This window comes from Spermophilus citellus (genome assembly GCF_964194105.1).
Source record: "Spermophilus citellus genome assembly, chromosome: 13".
In the NCBI taxonomy this organism is placed as follows: Eukaryota; Metazoa; Chordata; class Mammalia; order Rodentia; family Sciuridae; genus Spermophilus; species Spermophilus citellus.
This window is the reverse complement of record NC_138193.1, coordinates 55,000,823-55,017,645: the sequence shown is the minus strand read 5'-3', so window position 1 is coordinate 55,017,645 and position 16,823 is coordinate 55,000,823. Positions and strand designations below refer to the sequence as shown.

Genomic DNA, 16,823 nt, shown 5'->3' with positions numbered 1-16,823 from the left:
CAACTGGCAAAACTTGAATTAGGAAATTAGATGTAAGAATTAGATGTTAGTAATATAGCAATGTTAATTTACATTTTCTGTCCATTATGGTTGCATAGAAGAATATATCTATTTGTAGAAAATCAGACTAACGTAACATGACTATATCATGTTAGCCTATTTCAGCTGGTGTGGGAAAAAGACATTTATATTGAACTTGGAAATACTTTAAAATAAATTTTATTTAATATTCACAAAATAAATTTTTGACTATATCAAAATGTAAAATTGCTATACAACAAAAAATATTAAATATACAAAGTTAATAAATAAGCCATACATTGTAGCAAATAACAGAAAAAGGCATCTAAAGTATATGAGATTATGAACGAAGAAGAAAAAAAAAACAACCACCTAGAAAAATGTGCAAAGCATATAAAAGAAAGGCTCTTCAATGTCTAAAATCTACTCTCAGTAGCAATAAAATTTAAAAAAATGAAAAATCATAAGTGACCTAAAAATTTCACAATCATTAGAATGGCAAAAATAAAAAGTGGAGACACTACCAACAAGTGAAATAACAGAAACTCTCATAAAATGCTCATGGTAGTGTGTAAATGGGTAAATCACATTGGAGACAATATCTAATAAGAATGAAGACCACACATCCTTCTTTGATCCAGCTGATCACCTTTTGGGTTTAAATGCTATGCCAGCTAAACTGGCATCACCTGGCAGCTTGGTAAAAAATGCAAAATCTCAACAACAACCCCAGACCTATTCAATCTAATCTACATTTAGCAAATCCCCATAACAAAACTTGAAGAGCACCACTTTCAAGAAATTTTGAATGTGAATCCTTAGAGATATGAGAAAGGATATTTCTTGCATCATTGTCTGACACAGCAAACAGTTGGAAACATACCAAATGTCCCTCAGTATCAGTCAGGATACTTATCCTACAGTAACAACCCCCAAGATCTCAGTGATTTAAAACAACAGTTTAAAACTTACTCACGTTATACATTCATAATAGGTTTACAGGAAAGCTCATTGAAGGTACTCAAAGACTCAACAACCATCTTTTAAAGCTGGCATTTGTTCTGACCAAGGAAAAATAAGAGAACTCTGGAGGGCCATGCACTGGAAATTAATGCTAAACCCAAAATGATCATTTATGCTCACATTTTATCAGCCAGAACCAAAAACATGGACCAACCTATACAAAGGAAGCCAGGAAAAAAGTAATCTTATCTGGTGCCAATTGAGCTAAAAATATTGGTGAGCAATACTTAAGACAACCACTGAAATTGGGAAGAGAAATATGAAATATTCATATAATAGATAATCATAGAGTAAATAAAATAAACATTCTAGAACTATATACATAAAGAAAATAAGCTCTCTATTGGTATCTAACCCTATAAGGGGAGATATTTTTGTCTGTTTTGTTCACAATTATATCTATTCCCAACAACAAGAATAATAGCTATGTATTTAATTCATTTTTGTTGAGTGAAAGAATGGATCTCAAAAAACAAGTACTGAGGGGGCTAGGGCTATAGCTCAGGGGCAGAACACTTGTCTAGCATGTATGAGGAACTGGGTTCTATCCCTAGCACCACATAAAAATAAACAAGATAAAGGCATTCTCCATCTATAACTACAAAAAAAAACATTTTTTAAACAAATATCATGAATCCTCTATGTAAATGTTTTTGAGCACAAAATAATATATGATTTACAGATATTTAAACATGGACTAGGACACACAAAACTATGGTACCTTAGGTAAGGAATGAGACCAAGGAAGGGAACAAAATTTTTATTTGTAGCTTTTGAAAAAATATATCTAACTCTCCATGTCTATATATGTATGTGTGTGTATATATACATACACACATATATTATGCCATATGTAGTTATACACATTATATGTATAAATCAAAACTAGAAAATTAACATCTCCTAATTAGAATAATTCCACCAGTTGGTGGTTTTTTTTTTTTCCTCTGTAATTTTAGATCTTTACTGAAAGGTTGTTATGGTTTAGATGTGGCATCCCAAAAAAAATCACATGTGAGACAATGCAAGAAGATTTGGAATAAAAATGATTAGGTCATAGCCTTAACCTAACTAGTGAATTGCTCTGATGGGGTTAACTGTGTGGTGACTGGAGGCAGGTAGGGTGTGGCTGGAAGAGTGGTTCGTTGGGGGCATAGTTATGGGGTAGATATTTTGCATCTGAAGAATGGAGTCTCTCTTTGCTTTCTGATCACCTTGTGAGCTGCTTCCCTCTACCACACTCTTCCACCATGATTTTCCATCTCACCTGGAGCCCTTAGGAATGGAGCCTGCTGTCAATGGATTGAGACCTCTCAAACTATGAGACCCTTAAATAAACTTTCCCTCTGCAATTGTTCTGGTCAGTTCTTTTAGTTGCAGCAATGGAAAAGCTGACTAAAACAAAGGTTATTTTGGAAATACTACTGCTTTCATTTCAAATTGATCAGAACTTCTCATAGTTTTCTACCTACATATTTATATGTAAGCGCATCCTCTTGGAAAAAAAAGGGAGTCTGGGAGATAATTTGAAGAAACTCAACATTTCCGATAGCTCATGCTTTAGCTTCAAATTTCTTGAGCATTTAGGATTTTTATCCAGTATCTCCACTCTTATTTCAGTAATAATTATATTTTAACTGCATACTTTTTAACATTCCAAGAAGATGTACTCTGTTTATCCTATTGTTTCAGGCACTCTCCTCACACTGGAGGGTGTCCCAAGGCACAGAGGGTTGGAATGCTTACTTCTATTTTGGGAATAAGAGTCAAAAAGTCACTATAGAGTTTCCTCTGGAATAAAACCAGAAGAAAACACTATATAGGGAAAGAATCCTCTAAATTTAACATAACTTTGTCTTTTATGATGGTTAATTTTGTCAACTTGGCTATGCTATGGTACCCAGTTCCAACATTTTTCTAGATGTTTCTGTAAAGGTTTTTTTTTTTTTTTTTTGGGGGGGGGGGGGTAAGATGTATGTTAAATCAGGAGACTAGGAATAAAGAAGATTACCCTTCATAATGTGAGTGGCCCTCCAAGCACAGTTGAAGACCTTAGTTTAAAAACAATAAAAAGCTGACCTCCCCTTAGGAAGAAGGAAGTCCACCAGCAGACTGCCCTTGGACTTAAGCTATAAAATTAACTCTTCCATGGGCTTGTAGCTCACTAGCCTATCCTACAGGTTTTAGACTATCATGGAACCAATTTCTAAAACAAATACTTCCCCAGAGATACACACACACACACACACACACACACACACACACACACTATCCTACTGGCTATTTTTCTAAAGAACCCTGACAAATACATTCTTGTACCAGAACTAGGGACTATTTTTTTCTATGACAATATTAAACTTACAAAACATGTTTCTCAAACCATCACAAAAATAATTACATGTTTTTCCCCTAGACAACTAAAAATCAAACTGTATATATATGTTATCAAACATAATACATGATCATTTGTATATGTAAATAAATCTAGGATGAATCAACAGACAAAAAGATACAGATGATGTTACAAACTTGTTATTTTTTGAAAAGCAATACCAAATATGGACCTTTAAAGTAGTCTAAATAACAGAAATTTCAGAAATAATAAAAACTGTTCAAGAAAAAAAAATCTTACCTTTTAGTTTTCATCTGGTCCCTCAGTTTGCTGTACATCTCTAGGACTTGAAAGAGAGAAAAGAACACACAAGCATTATTGAGAGAAAATGAAAGACTAATTAAAACTAAAAGAATTGCATCAAAAATCCTACTCCAGTTCCAGTTCCTCACCTGGAAGACACAGCATTAATTTATCAACAGTGGCAGAAATATTTCTCTGTTGTAGTCGACACTGCTTCAGCTCTTCCATTGCTATTACCAGCTTGGCAAGAGGGAAAAAAACTGAATTATGCCAATAGCTATAAATAAAAAGCTTTCAGTCACATTTTTCCACACTGTGTTCAATTCATCAGAAAATCCCAGACAGTTTCATAGTAAGACCTGCCAAGGAGACTAAGGAACTGCCTTTCTAACCAGTAAAACATTCCTGCACAGCTTCCCACTTTCTCCCCAAGATACAGACTACCCTACGAAAGGCTAGATAAAATGAAATCCTAAAATACAGAGTCTGTCCAGGAGGGAAAAATTTTTTTTTGTATATTTTCTCCAAATCCTTGAGACTCTTCATGATTTAGGAGTTCATCAATCTTCTAAAGAGATCCTAAGTTTCTTTCAGCCATGCTAGACTCCTGGAGGAAAACAATCCTTCCTATACAGCTTCAAATGTGCATGAAAATCATCTTCAACAAAGTCTCTATTTCAACAAATAAACCACACACTTAGAAGATATGGCTTTTTTAAGAGATCCAGTTTAGTGAAGACAAACCACTTTTCTTCCCATCCTAAAGGCTTCTATCTGAAGTCGCCCCATAATATAATCTGGAGAAACTGGACTCTACAGAATCTAGACTATGTGAGACAAAAAACAAAATTTACATATTCACTTGCAGCATTCGTCTCATAGCCATGCCTAAAAATGTTATCTTCTTAAATATCGTGCAAAAAAGAATGAACAAGAATGGCCCTCATTAACAATCAAAATCTAAACTTAAGAGATTATTAAAATTAAACACTAAATAAGTATTAGGTCATAAGGAAGGGGCACGATACACACAACAGAAATGGACCATGACTCAGAAAACTTGGGTTTCAGTCTCAGTCTTTCAAATATCAATGTAAACTTCAGCAAATCCCCTGTTCTAGTTTCTTCATTAATAAAATAGTGATAACACCTGTCCTGACTTTGTCATTGGTATGCATTAAAAATCCAGTAAGGAAATGGACACAAAATAACAATGTAAATGCAAAGGTTTAAATAGTGGGTGCATCGATGAAGAGAGTAATGATTCATTTTTTAAACACTTTCTGCCAAAAAAGTGTTTAGTAGATGGAAGGAATACAATAAATAAGATAAAAAAAAATTCTGAACACATGAAGCATAATTTCTAGTGGAGGGAGACAGAAAGAAAGAACAAATACATAAGTAAAAATATATATCAAGAATATGAGAGCTGGGGATGTAGCTCAGTGGTAAAGCGCTTGCCTGGCATGTGTGAAGCTCTGGGTTCCATCCCCAACACCGAAAAAAAAAAAAAGAGAGAGAGAGAATATGACAGTATAATAGAGAAAAGCAAAGTGGGAAAAATATAAAACGATTGCAGGCAATGAAGGTGAGACTATAACTTCAAATAAGGTGGTTAGGAAGGTTTTATTAAGAAGGCAATATTTTTAAATGCATCAATTTAAAAACAAAAAAGGTGATAAGATTTGAGAAAAGATTTGAAGTATGTGAATATTGGGGACGGGGAACAAAACATTCCAGGAGGGAGAACAGCACTGGCCACATTAGGACCATTCAGTGACTTAAAACACATCAGAGACAGGCTACATACACTCTCATCACACTATGTAGTGGCTAAATTCATTAAATTCAGAGAAATACTAGAAGAAGCAACAATAATGCCTAACTACTTTCAACATGCTGCTTATGGTCTTACAAGCCCACTAAATGAAGAACAGTCATCAAAAGAGAATGGCATGAAACAAAAGCTTGGTCAAAAGATAAACTGGCCTTACTTCCTTTCCCTCATGCTGTAGTTTTCTATTAGTATCCGTCACTTGATTCTGTGGAGAGAAGACAATTTAAACTCATAAAAAACACACACACACACACACACACATTTAGACAACAGTTGAATAAAGTTCAAATTTTCATGTGAAAAGACTCAGGTAGCTAGATAGTTCAGTATTCTATCATATGTTGGTCATGGGCATTCTCTTGAATTTAAATGACATCAACTGTGCTACTGGATCTTTTGCATGACCTTTTGAATAATGAAAAGAAAATTTTACTGACAGATATCTTTAGTTTGAAACATTCCAAACTAAGATACAATAATGACCAAAGATCACACTTTAACTTTTAAAAGAAAAAAAAAGAGAGAAAAATATAATAGAAAAAGTAACCCACAAAGAATCTTACCAAGAAAGAACAAATTTTATCATATATATTCCTCACCTCATCAATGTATTCCTGAAAAAATTCGATTTTTTAACTCATGTCAATTTTTCTGTGTTTATTATCCTAATTTTAGAAGATGTTTTTATCTTAGTTCTTTCTGGATCATTAATCCTTTTTTAAAAAATATTTATTTTTTTTAATTGTAGTTGCACACAATACCTTTATTTATATGTGGTTCTGAGGATCGAACCCAGGGCTTCACACATGTTAGGCAAGCGCTCTACCATTGATCCACAACCCCAGTCCCCTGGGTCATTAATTTTTAATAGCTCCCAACAGCTCCATATTCTCCTTAATCTCCCATTCCAATGGTCAAAATATGTGATTAAATCGTTGAATGACCTATATATAGTTTATAATTTAAAGGAACAGGCAGGCACATCCTCTTACTAATCTACTTTTGATGTCTACACCCATGTTAAAAAATTAAGAATATAACATCTTCATCATCTCAGACCTTATCAACATTGGTACTACTTATACTTTTACTGCACTCTTCAACCCAGTTTTTCCTATGACATTCCTTGTGCACATACGCACACAAACATGCACGCAAACATGATATAACATGCAGTATAAATGCCCAAGAAAAGTATATCATATGGAAGGTTTTACAAACTTATTTAACATCCTTTTATTCAAGATCATCTCAAGGAACCAGTTTTTCAGAAAACACACTTTTTTAAATCATTGCCCTGAATTGTACTACATGTCCAGAGCAGATTACCATATGCATTCTGCTTCCAAAGACAAAATGAAACCCAACCTTCCCCAGAAATCCTTTATAAAGTATCAGAAAGAGGCAAGAAACACCAAATTACCTCTTTATTATGTACCTAATAGCACCACATGTGAAATAATTTGTTGTTTTATTGAACTGTGAGCTCAATATGAATTAAGGGTGTGATGTAGCTGCCCAAAACTCATATCTAAGGCATTAATAGAAGTATTGTCAACAACAGTAGTTAAGAACTGGGGTTGTGGCTCAGCAGTAGAGCGCTCACCTCTCATGTGAGAGACCCTGGGTTCGATTCTCAGCATCATATAAAAACAAATAAACAAGATAAGGATATTGTATCCATGTATAACTAAAAAAAAATTTAAAAAGTAGTTAACTGATAATTAGCTGGACTTTTAAAATCCTATACTGAGGTCTTCTAAATTCAATCCTCCATGAACACAACTAACTCAGCATCTTATTTCTTTATAACATACTCAATGTAAAAAATACAATGTACACTGCAACTCAGTACACAAGTAGGGAGCATATGCATGCACACATGCATACATGTGCACACACATAAACTGAACAATTTTCAAGAAATACTGTTCACCCTTGCTACATGTAATACACTTTTATTTCTACTCAATGCTCTTCTCTTTAATTTCAATTTTTGTTAAAAAAAATACTGATCAAAGCTCACTCAACTGATTTCATGCAAACCCTGGTCTAAAACATACCCATAAGCACCTAAGCAATGCTTCTGGTAAGAAATATAGTAATTATTTTAATAAGTATTTCAATACATTACAATGAAAAGAAAATATATCAACTATCTGGGATGATACTTTTTTAATTCAGAAAATATAAATGTGAGCATACACATACAAGTATATTCTTGCTGTAAATCAAAGGAAATAATGGGCATCCTAAAGTGTACAATTTTTTTTCACTGTTATGTTAAAATGGTAATGGAAGTCATCAATACTTAATCAGCTCCATCTTTTAAACTCTTTTCTAGAGTTTAGAAAACTCTACATTTCCTAGGTTCTTAACCTAGGTCTAATGGATCCCCCAAGTGCAGAGCCTAGCAGGTATACAGCTGAACATTAATATCCAGAGACCTCACAGTAACTGGGTGGGAGCCTGAATCAGCCAAAAACCCTGCATCTAGTTCAGGTGTTCCTTCAGAGGCATTCTAACCAATCTGAAGAAATTTATAACTTGAACCAATCTGAAGTAATTGGACAGAAGTAAGAGGAAGAACAGAAGAGTACCAATTAGCAAGTGATACCAATAACTAGTGAGCATAGTTATGGGCAATGTTTACTACTAGCTGGCCAGGCAAGTATTCCACTATATGGCCACCTCAGTATCCCATTGCCCATCATGGAGCACAGTCCTAAAGAAACTGTGAGAGAAACTTGGGATACAGGTATCCACCGTGCACAGAAAAGAACAGCCCAAGACAAGGACAGGAAGCTGGGGTGGCTGAGTGAGCCCAACGAGCACATTAACAACAAATCAAAAGATTGTTCATTCTTGGGTGGAGGAAGCCACTAGAGAGGTACAAAAGAGAAATTAAATAATTTGGGCAATATTCTATTTCTCAAGATGGATGCATGCTTCTATATAGGTTCATGAACTCCTTTTTAAAACCTTAGGACCACCTGTAATCCCAGTGACTAGAGACGCTGAAGCAGGAAGATCACAATTTCCAGGACAACCTCAGCAGCTTAGCAAGGCCCTAAGCAATTTAGAGAGACCCTGTTTCAAAATATAAAATAAGAAGGGCTAAAGATGTAGCTCAGTGGTTGAGCACACCTGGGTTTAATCCCCCCCAGCAAAAAATAAAAAATAAACCTTAGGGCCTGATGTGTTTTTGACTTCAGAATTTTGTAGGTTTCATGAAGATAATGAGGTACACGTATATTATAATATCCCCAAATGAGGACCAACTCAGCACCCCATAATCAAACATATTCATGTTTCTGTAGCAAAACATAATAACCCACAATAAACAGAGTAAATTAAGAAATTTGATAGTTTCATGTCCATTTAGGTCATGTTTTGCAGTCAGATGAATTTTTAAAATACCTTAGCTTTAGAATAAAATTTAATAACTCATAGTCCATTTTACCCCTCAATAAAATTGTTTCTTTGCCTTTCTCACCAATGTATCCTTTTATTTATTTATTTAATATTTATTATTATTTTAGTTGTAGTTGGACACAATATCTTTATTTTATTTTTATTTGGTGCTGAGAATCTAACCCAGGGCCTCGCAGGTGCTAGGCGAGCACTCTACCGCTAGCCACAATCCCAACCCACTAATGTATTCTTTTAGATGAATTTTATACTTACTGTCAAATTAACCTCATGTCCAAGAAAATCCTTTAGGATTATAATTCAAAATCAAGTAAGAAAAAAATAATTAAAAGCATAAGCACTAGAAAGAAAAAATAAAACTGTTACTACTTACATATCATATGCGAAGTATTTTCATAAAAACTCAAAAAATATAAACATGTACTATTTGACATAATAGAAGAGTTAGTAGGGTAGTTAGATTTAAGATCAATAAGCAAACTCTGGTATACAACATAAGAGAATTTGCCATGCAAATGACCAGACCAATGTGCCTAGACTCCTTCCCAATTTGTCACAGCAAGAAAGCATCGTCACTCTCTGATAGGAGACATTCCACAACAACCACAACTCTTTTTATCCTTGGCCTAGGTGCCATATTGCAAATAATCTTACAGCAATGCCCCATAAATTTTGTCATCCTACAGAGATGGCTATATCCATCAAGGAACAACAAAACTCTTACGTTTCTGATTGAAAGAAACAATTACTGATCACTGGTTCTGAACCATGTGTAAGTTTCCCAATTAAACTCTAATTTAAAAGGGTATCCTTTTTAGCTAATGGACATGATCTCAATTATCGAGGTTTCAGTATAAATTCCTTTCTTACTACACAAAAATCTTTACCACAAATACATGACCAGCAACATAATCCCATAGACTCCTTACTTTGAGTTTCTGGGCTTCTCCTCTCACTTTCAGCAGTTCAGTAATAGAGTCCACAAAGCCTTGGTAATGAAAGTTGCACATTTTCTCAATTTCTCTGTCATGATTACGGATGCGAGTTTCAAGCTTCTCCATGAATCGTCCATGTTCTTCACCATCATAGACAGACCTTTAAAAAAAAAATGGCATGGAGATTATGTCACATTTGCTCCTATTTATTTATTTACTTATTTATCCTCCATCCCAACCCACCCCATGCTAGGGATTGAACCTGGACACCTGCACATGCTAGGCATGCACTCTACCACTGAGCTACAATCTCAGCCAGGTGTCACATTTACTTCTAAGAAAAAGAAAAAAAAAAAAAAAGACTACAAACCCAAAAGCAAATTTCTTTAGAAATTAGATATTCAGGGTATGTAAACCACAAAGTAATCCAATTGTATTAACACTGTCTCAATGTTAACAGAGTATTTTTCAGGAAAATCCAAATTTTTGCTTTCTCTTTACTGAAACACAACCAACCATGCTAGCCCTGCAGGAATATGGAGGGCAGCCACAATGGCAAGGCCGGCCACCTTGAACCTACTGCTCAAGGCTCAGTAGCATCTGCAATTCCACCTACAGAGATAATTCTGGACTTCCAGGCAAAAACATCACTTAGAGAACACTAGAGAGGAACCAGAGACAAGGAGGGAGATAAAATCTTTGCTTTCACTTTTTGGAGGTCAGTTTGTCAATAGTCAGGCAACTCAGGGGATTTTTAGTATGCCCTCTGAAGATACTACAAGACACTTAATAAAATGGACAGTGGGTGCCAAGTCTATATTTGAACTATGGGGTCACAGAAGATCTCCTGAAGAGGTGTATAGTTCTCTTAAAAATTACCCTGAAGAGATAGTTCCATTTCTGCATTCAGACTCTACATATAAAGATTCACACATTTAATAAAACGTTGACACAAGAAGAAAAAGTCAAACGAATAGACCCCCTTAAATTTCTGCCATTTAAAGGAAAAGTGAACTTAAAGAAACCATAACACATATTCTCTATTTTGGAGGCTTACGGTGTAGACCTAACTGCATCTCTGAGAATCCATATATTAGATGAACAGAGAGAGCTAATTGAGTCATAGAGTGTTAAAAAGAGACAGTTTACTAGAAATACAAATATGGATGAAGGTTTACCACTCATCATGGCAAACCATGAAAAAAGTGAAAGAAAATGATTCTGTTTTCAATCCATTTGATGGAACAGGTGGCCTCCTGATAGCTTCTGCTCATTTTAGTGCATATATATGTATATATGAGACAGACACAGACTACAATATAGTTCATGGGTTCATAAAGGCTAACAGGAAAAATCAGAACTGGAGAGGACCACATGAAAATAATAGAGCAAATTTTCATCAGTACATTTACAGAAGTATTCCCTGTACGTCCTGGTTTCAGATGTACCTAAACCTTCCTGCAGGAAGGAAACACATTTTGATGCTATTATCACTGATCCTCCATATGGTATTAGAGAATCTACAAAAACACAGAAAGAAATACCAAAGAGGGTTTAAAAAAAAAAAAAGAAAAGAAAATAGAAAGTTCAGAAAGCCATGTTCCGGTTTCATTGAGTTATCACCTTAGTGGTATGTTTTTGGACTTGTTTAACTTTGAAGCTAGACCATCATATTAGGTGCAAGATTAATCTATTGGTTACCACTGTATATACAGAAGAGTTTGCTGAATAGATGGTTCCCTGGCACTCTTGCCTGAAACTCATCAGCAACTGTGAGCGGAAGTTTTCCAATCATACATCAAGGCACTTGATCACAATGAAAAAGGTGAAGAAATTTGAGAACCCAGACCAGTATTCACATCTGCTAAGTGACCATTTTCTGCTGTACAAAGGTCATAATTCCTTCCATGATAACTATTTCAGAATAACAAAAAAAAAAAGATCAAGGGAGAAAAGTCCAGCCAAAAGTGAAATTTTAAGATTTTGACAATGAAGAAATATTAAATATTTGAAAAAAAAGACATCTGGAGGTGAAGTTTCATGTATAATCAAGAAAACACGTACTATTTTTTTTATATTAAAAAAATCTAAGAAATAAATTAAGCAATTTAAAAATTATCTTTGCTTTTTTTGGCTATTTTGTCATATGTTATAAGGTCTTCTGAACTTTATTTGACTTGCTGTATTTGTACTTTCAAGTACTAATGGAGATCAACTCAACAGTTTATTTTTTTTTACAATTAATTTACAAAAAAAAAAAATAATATTATTGACATATCTGCCAGATGCATTATAGGCAATTAATAGTGGTTAAGATTTATTCATTTGGTAAATTGTTTAGTTTGGTTTTTAATTGTAACTGATTTACATTGCTACCAATAAACTTTACTAAGAATTTCTTTTACAAAATATATTTAACAGTATTCATCACAGAATCCTCATCATAAAATGAAAGGACTAAATTACAACTCCCCTGTCCCCTTCTTTCTCAATTTAACTAGTCTAGAAAAGGTCAATTTTGGTAAACCCAATTATCCAATAACTACTCCATGACTAGACCCAAGACTGAACAATGCTGAAGAAAAATCACAGAGCTGTGCTGACTAGACTCAGTAAAGCTATAAAGCTACAAATCTAAATTAGACACTCAATACCACTAGAAAATCCTACTTACTACAGTCTGAGTCTGCCTTATCCAAAATGCTCGAGATCAGTAGGGTTTCAGATTTCACTTTTAAAAGAAAAAGTTTTAGAACATTTGTATATGCATTATGAAGTAATGGAGAAGGGACTCAAATCTAAATGTAACATTCATTAATGTTTCAAATATACTTTATACACCAAGGCTGAAAGTAATTTTACACAATATTTTTATTGTATCAGTGTTTTTGTTTTTGTCTTGTTTTATTTTTTTGTGTTGCTTGGGATTGAACCCAGGGCTTTGTGCATGCAAGGAAAGCATTCTACCAACTGAGCTATATCCCCAGCCCTGTATCAATGTTTTGACTTCAATTAGTCACATTAGGTCAGGAATGGAACTTTCTACTTGTGACATCTGTGGCGTGCACACTCATAAAGTTTTGAATATGGGAGCATTTAAAATTTGGGATTTTCAGATTAGGGATGCTCAACCTCTACAACTATTACCACCACCACCCCACCACCACCAATTCACTTTGTATCTAAGTGTGGGAACCTTAATTTCTCCTTTCCTCAAATGTTTGCCCCTTAACTCTCAGTTACTGACCTTATTTCATACTTTACAGAAAAGAAAAAAAAAACAGACATAATGAAATAACTCCTCCTCCCCGCTGAAAATCAACCAGCCTACTTACATCAGTACCACTTACTATGTCCACCCTCCCACAGCAATGGAAGCCGTGTTCCAAGCTCTTGCCTGCAGTTGACCTTTCTCATTGTCTCAAGGACATCACTCCTGCAGTAATCCCCTTTATCCTTCCTCTGCATCCTATCTTTCTCCCCCTAGATCATTCTCATTTGTATATAAAAGACTTCTTAAAACCTGCCCCACCCATCCCCCTCCAGTTACCATCTCCTTTTTCTGCTGCCCTTTCAGGTAAGTCTTTCTCCTCTCCTCACCCCCTTACTTTTTACCTTCCTAGACTTATTCCTTGTACTCCACCTACTAGCAGCATTGGCTAGAGTTTGATATTCTCTTCTTTAAACAGTCCCTTCTGTAGATGTCAATGATACCACCTTTCACTGACATGCCCTCTCAATCTCCCTCTTAGCTCCTCTGCCACTATTACATTTCTAAATATTCCTAAAATCACTTCTCTTCTCTCTCTATGCACTCTCATGCAGTCTCATAGCTTTAAATACCATCTATATAGTGCTGACTTCCTAATCTATACCTACAGTTCAGAGCACTTCCCAGGGCACTAGACTCAAATGTCCAGCTTCTACTTACTAACTCCAACATTAAAACCCATCTCAAATCTAACACAGGAAAAAAAAAAATTATTACCAACCTATTTCCACTTCCAAACCTGTTCCTCCTCCAAACTACCCAACTACTCCATCACAACTAATAGCACTATCTAGTTGTCCAAGTCAAATATCCAGTAGTCACTTCAAACCCATCTCGTCCCATCCTCACCCCCATCTACTCGACTGATAAGCCTGACAATTCAACTTCTAAAACATATCTTAAAATTGACCAAATCCCACCATTTCTTTCAAAACCCAAGTCCCCATCTATAACATGACCACCTCAGACCAATCTAGTAGTCTAATAGCCTCCATTCTGTACTCCCCATCCCCATTATCCTCTGCTTCAATACACACCCTCCACAGCAGTGTGCTGTTATGCTAGTACTGATGTTCCTTCCCTGTATGTCTGAATAAGCTCCTCCTCATCATCCATCATTTATTGTCTATCTCTCTCTCCAACCCACTCCAATAAAGGAAAGAACTCTAAATCCAGAACAATGCCCAACAGGTAGCAGTCAATAAGTAAATATTCACTGACTAAAGATGACTAACACTATCTCTAAGACCTTTTTGATCTCTGAAGTTTCTTCAACACATATACATTCTCACTGCAAACATTTTTGGATCCTGTTATCATTGGTGGGTGCCAGATCACCACCCTGGATCCTGTGGATCGAAAAGCACGGTCTCCTCAACACAGCAGTGTTGAGAGCCACAGCCAAAGGGGCCCCAGCAAACTTCAAGCTGCCAGCTGATTGCTTCCTCTGCCATGATGCTCATTGGGCTGTTTCCCCCCCCCCCTTTCAGACCAAGGAGCTGCTCATTGGGGGACTCTTTTGGCTCCGCCCACATGACTCAGCCAATTGCCTCAAGAGCAGGAGGAGTGGGGAGTTGAGAGGCTGGCTGAAAGCCGGTGGTGGCAGTTGGGCTCTGAGGGAGTTCCTGAAGAGCTCCTGTGGTATGGCGTGTGTTCTAAAAATAAAGTTAGTTTCTGCTTGATAAGTGACTCGTGAATTGTGCCCATCCAGACTGCGGCCCAGCAGCTCCACTGCCCAAAACTCAAACGGACACAACATATATGTGCCTGACACTTCAGAAAAGGTGGATCAGTCTGGATTCACTCCCCTTCTTCCACGATAAAAGGACAGAGTCCAGCAAATTATAAACAATTCCCCATATGGTTATGCTTGCCAGAAGGAGCCATTTAGAATACACAAACCAGAATTGACTGCTGACATTTCAACAAATCTCAATTAACTTTAATTTTTCCCCTTTCAAGGAAAGGAAAAGAAAACGCTCTACGTAAAGATATCCATGTTCCTTGCCATTTGGAGAAACCATGGAAAATTCCTCAATCTAAATGACATAAGCTGACATACTCAATATTAAACAACCTCTTGGTTTCAAATTCAGTACATTCTAACTCAACAATACATCTCAGGTAGCAAATCTAGGTCTTTCTACCAGGGAGAACTTTTCCCTGTTTCCCTCCAAAGATCTACATTAACATCACAAAGGACTACCTTGGAGAGAAAAAAATCCCAAAGTTAAGAAATATAGAACTTATATTAATCAGACCTCCCTAAACTCCCTGAATTTCCTATTTAAAACAAAACAGAAATCAAAAATTAAAGAAAGGAAATTTGAGTTTTAGCTGCCCAAATATGGCTTTAGCCTCAGCACTGTAATTAGCTTTGAGTCTGGCCAGTTCAGTTAAACTCTCTGACCCTCAGCTTTCTCTTCAACAGAATAGGAAGCAATCAATTACAAATTCTCTGAAGTACTAACTTAGCTCTAAATTTCTGCAATTCACCTCCACCTTCAAAATCAGTCAATAATGCAAAGATCATACATTTTTCAGAATATTAATATTTTTCAGAATAAAAAGGTGGTATTTCAAACAAGTTAATGAATTTTCTGTCTCCTTATCAGTAACTCCTACTTCTTTCTCCTATTCAGAATCTTTATGATTGTCTCTAACCAATGCTGAATAACATGAAAAGTTGACATGGAATTTTAAGAATTTAAAAAAAAAAAAGCTGAAATAATGGGAGAGGGAGGAAGGAAAGTAAGGGGATAGTACTGGGAATTGAAATGGAGAAAACTATGTTATATGCATTTACGAATATGTCAAAAGGAACCCTACTATTATGAATAACTACAATGCACTAAAAATAAAAATAAATTTTAAAAATCATTTTTAAGTTCAAATAAAATCTAAGAGCACATATGTAAAATAGGGAATGTGGACTATATTTTGCAGACTTGCTTTGTTCATAGGTATGCCTAGGAAATCTAAGATTCACAGAGAGATCTTAAAAAAGATCTCTGTGTGTGTGTGTGTGTGTGTGTGTGTGTGTGTGTGTGTATGCGCACACATGTGTTTTTTAAGGAAAAAGGATCCATAGTTTCCATAGGGTTATCGAACAGGTTAAACAGCAAGAATTTAGGGGCTGGGGTTGTGGCTCAGTGGTAGAGTGCTCACCTAGCACATGTGAAACCCTGGGTTTGATCCTCAGCACCACATAAAAATAAATAAATAAAATAAAGGTACTGTGTCCAACTACAACTAAAAAATAAATATTTTTTTAAAAAAGCAAGGATATAAAGGTTTTATTTCAAAATGTCTACCACAGGGCAAGGCAACTGTGGGCTGACCACAACCTTTGAATCAGCTTTTCACTTTGAATCAGCATTTCGGGCATATCTATCAGCATAATTCATTGTTAATCAACATATTTATCAGACATAAAAAGCAAAAGTAAATAAACAAATCAATTGGGAAAGATCAGAGCTCAACTAAAATTAAGCTAATATTGGTAGTCAACATTATACTTGAACAAAGTGTAGCACTTTTCCATCCCAAATGAAAAAGTAGAGAAAGACTGCCATCTAGTGGTGGCCTATTTCAAACATTCCTTAAATTTTAAATTTAAGCCAAGGGACTGCTTAAAAATCTAAAAACTATATTCTATAAAACCTGTTG

General features: G+C 35.4%; 1 protein-coding gene and 1 pseudogene across 5 annotated transcripts in view; one reads left to right on the top strand and one right to left on the bottom strand.

The window, feature by feature from the left end:
• The window catches only part of EXOC6B (exocyst complex component 6B), a 613,649-nt gene that overhangs the window by 500,871 nt on the left and 95,955 nt on the right, over positions 1–16,823 (bottom strand). For 3 of the 4 annotated variants that reach the window (XM_081265351.1, XM_081265353.1, XM_081265354.1), the window contains exons 2-5: positions 9,878–10,043; positions 5,674–5,721; positions 3,829–3,919; positions 3,677–3,722 (exon numbers count right to left, since the gene is read on the bottom strand). In XM_081265351.1, coding sequence (XP_081121477.1) covers positions 3,677–3,722; positions 3,829–3,919; positions 5,674–5,721; positions 9,878–10,043 — 351 coding nt within the window. The remainder of the gene's footprint in view (positions 1–3,676; positions 3,723–3,828; positions 3,920–5,673; positions 5,722–9,877; positions 10,044–16,823) is intronic. The other variant, XM_081265352.1, reaches the window with a different exon arrangement.
• Positions 11,046–11,870, top strand: LOC308632410 (tRNA (guanine(10)-N(2))-methyltransferase homolog; annotated as a pseudogene). The gene has a single exon. The product of its transcript is annotated as a tRNA (guanine(10)-N(2))-methyltransferase homolog (transcript).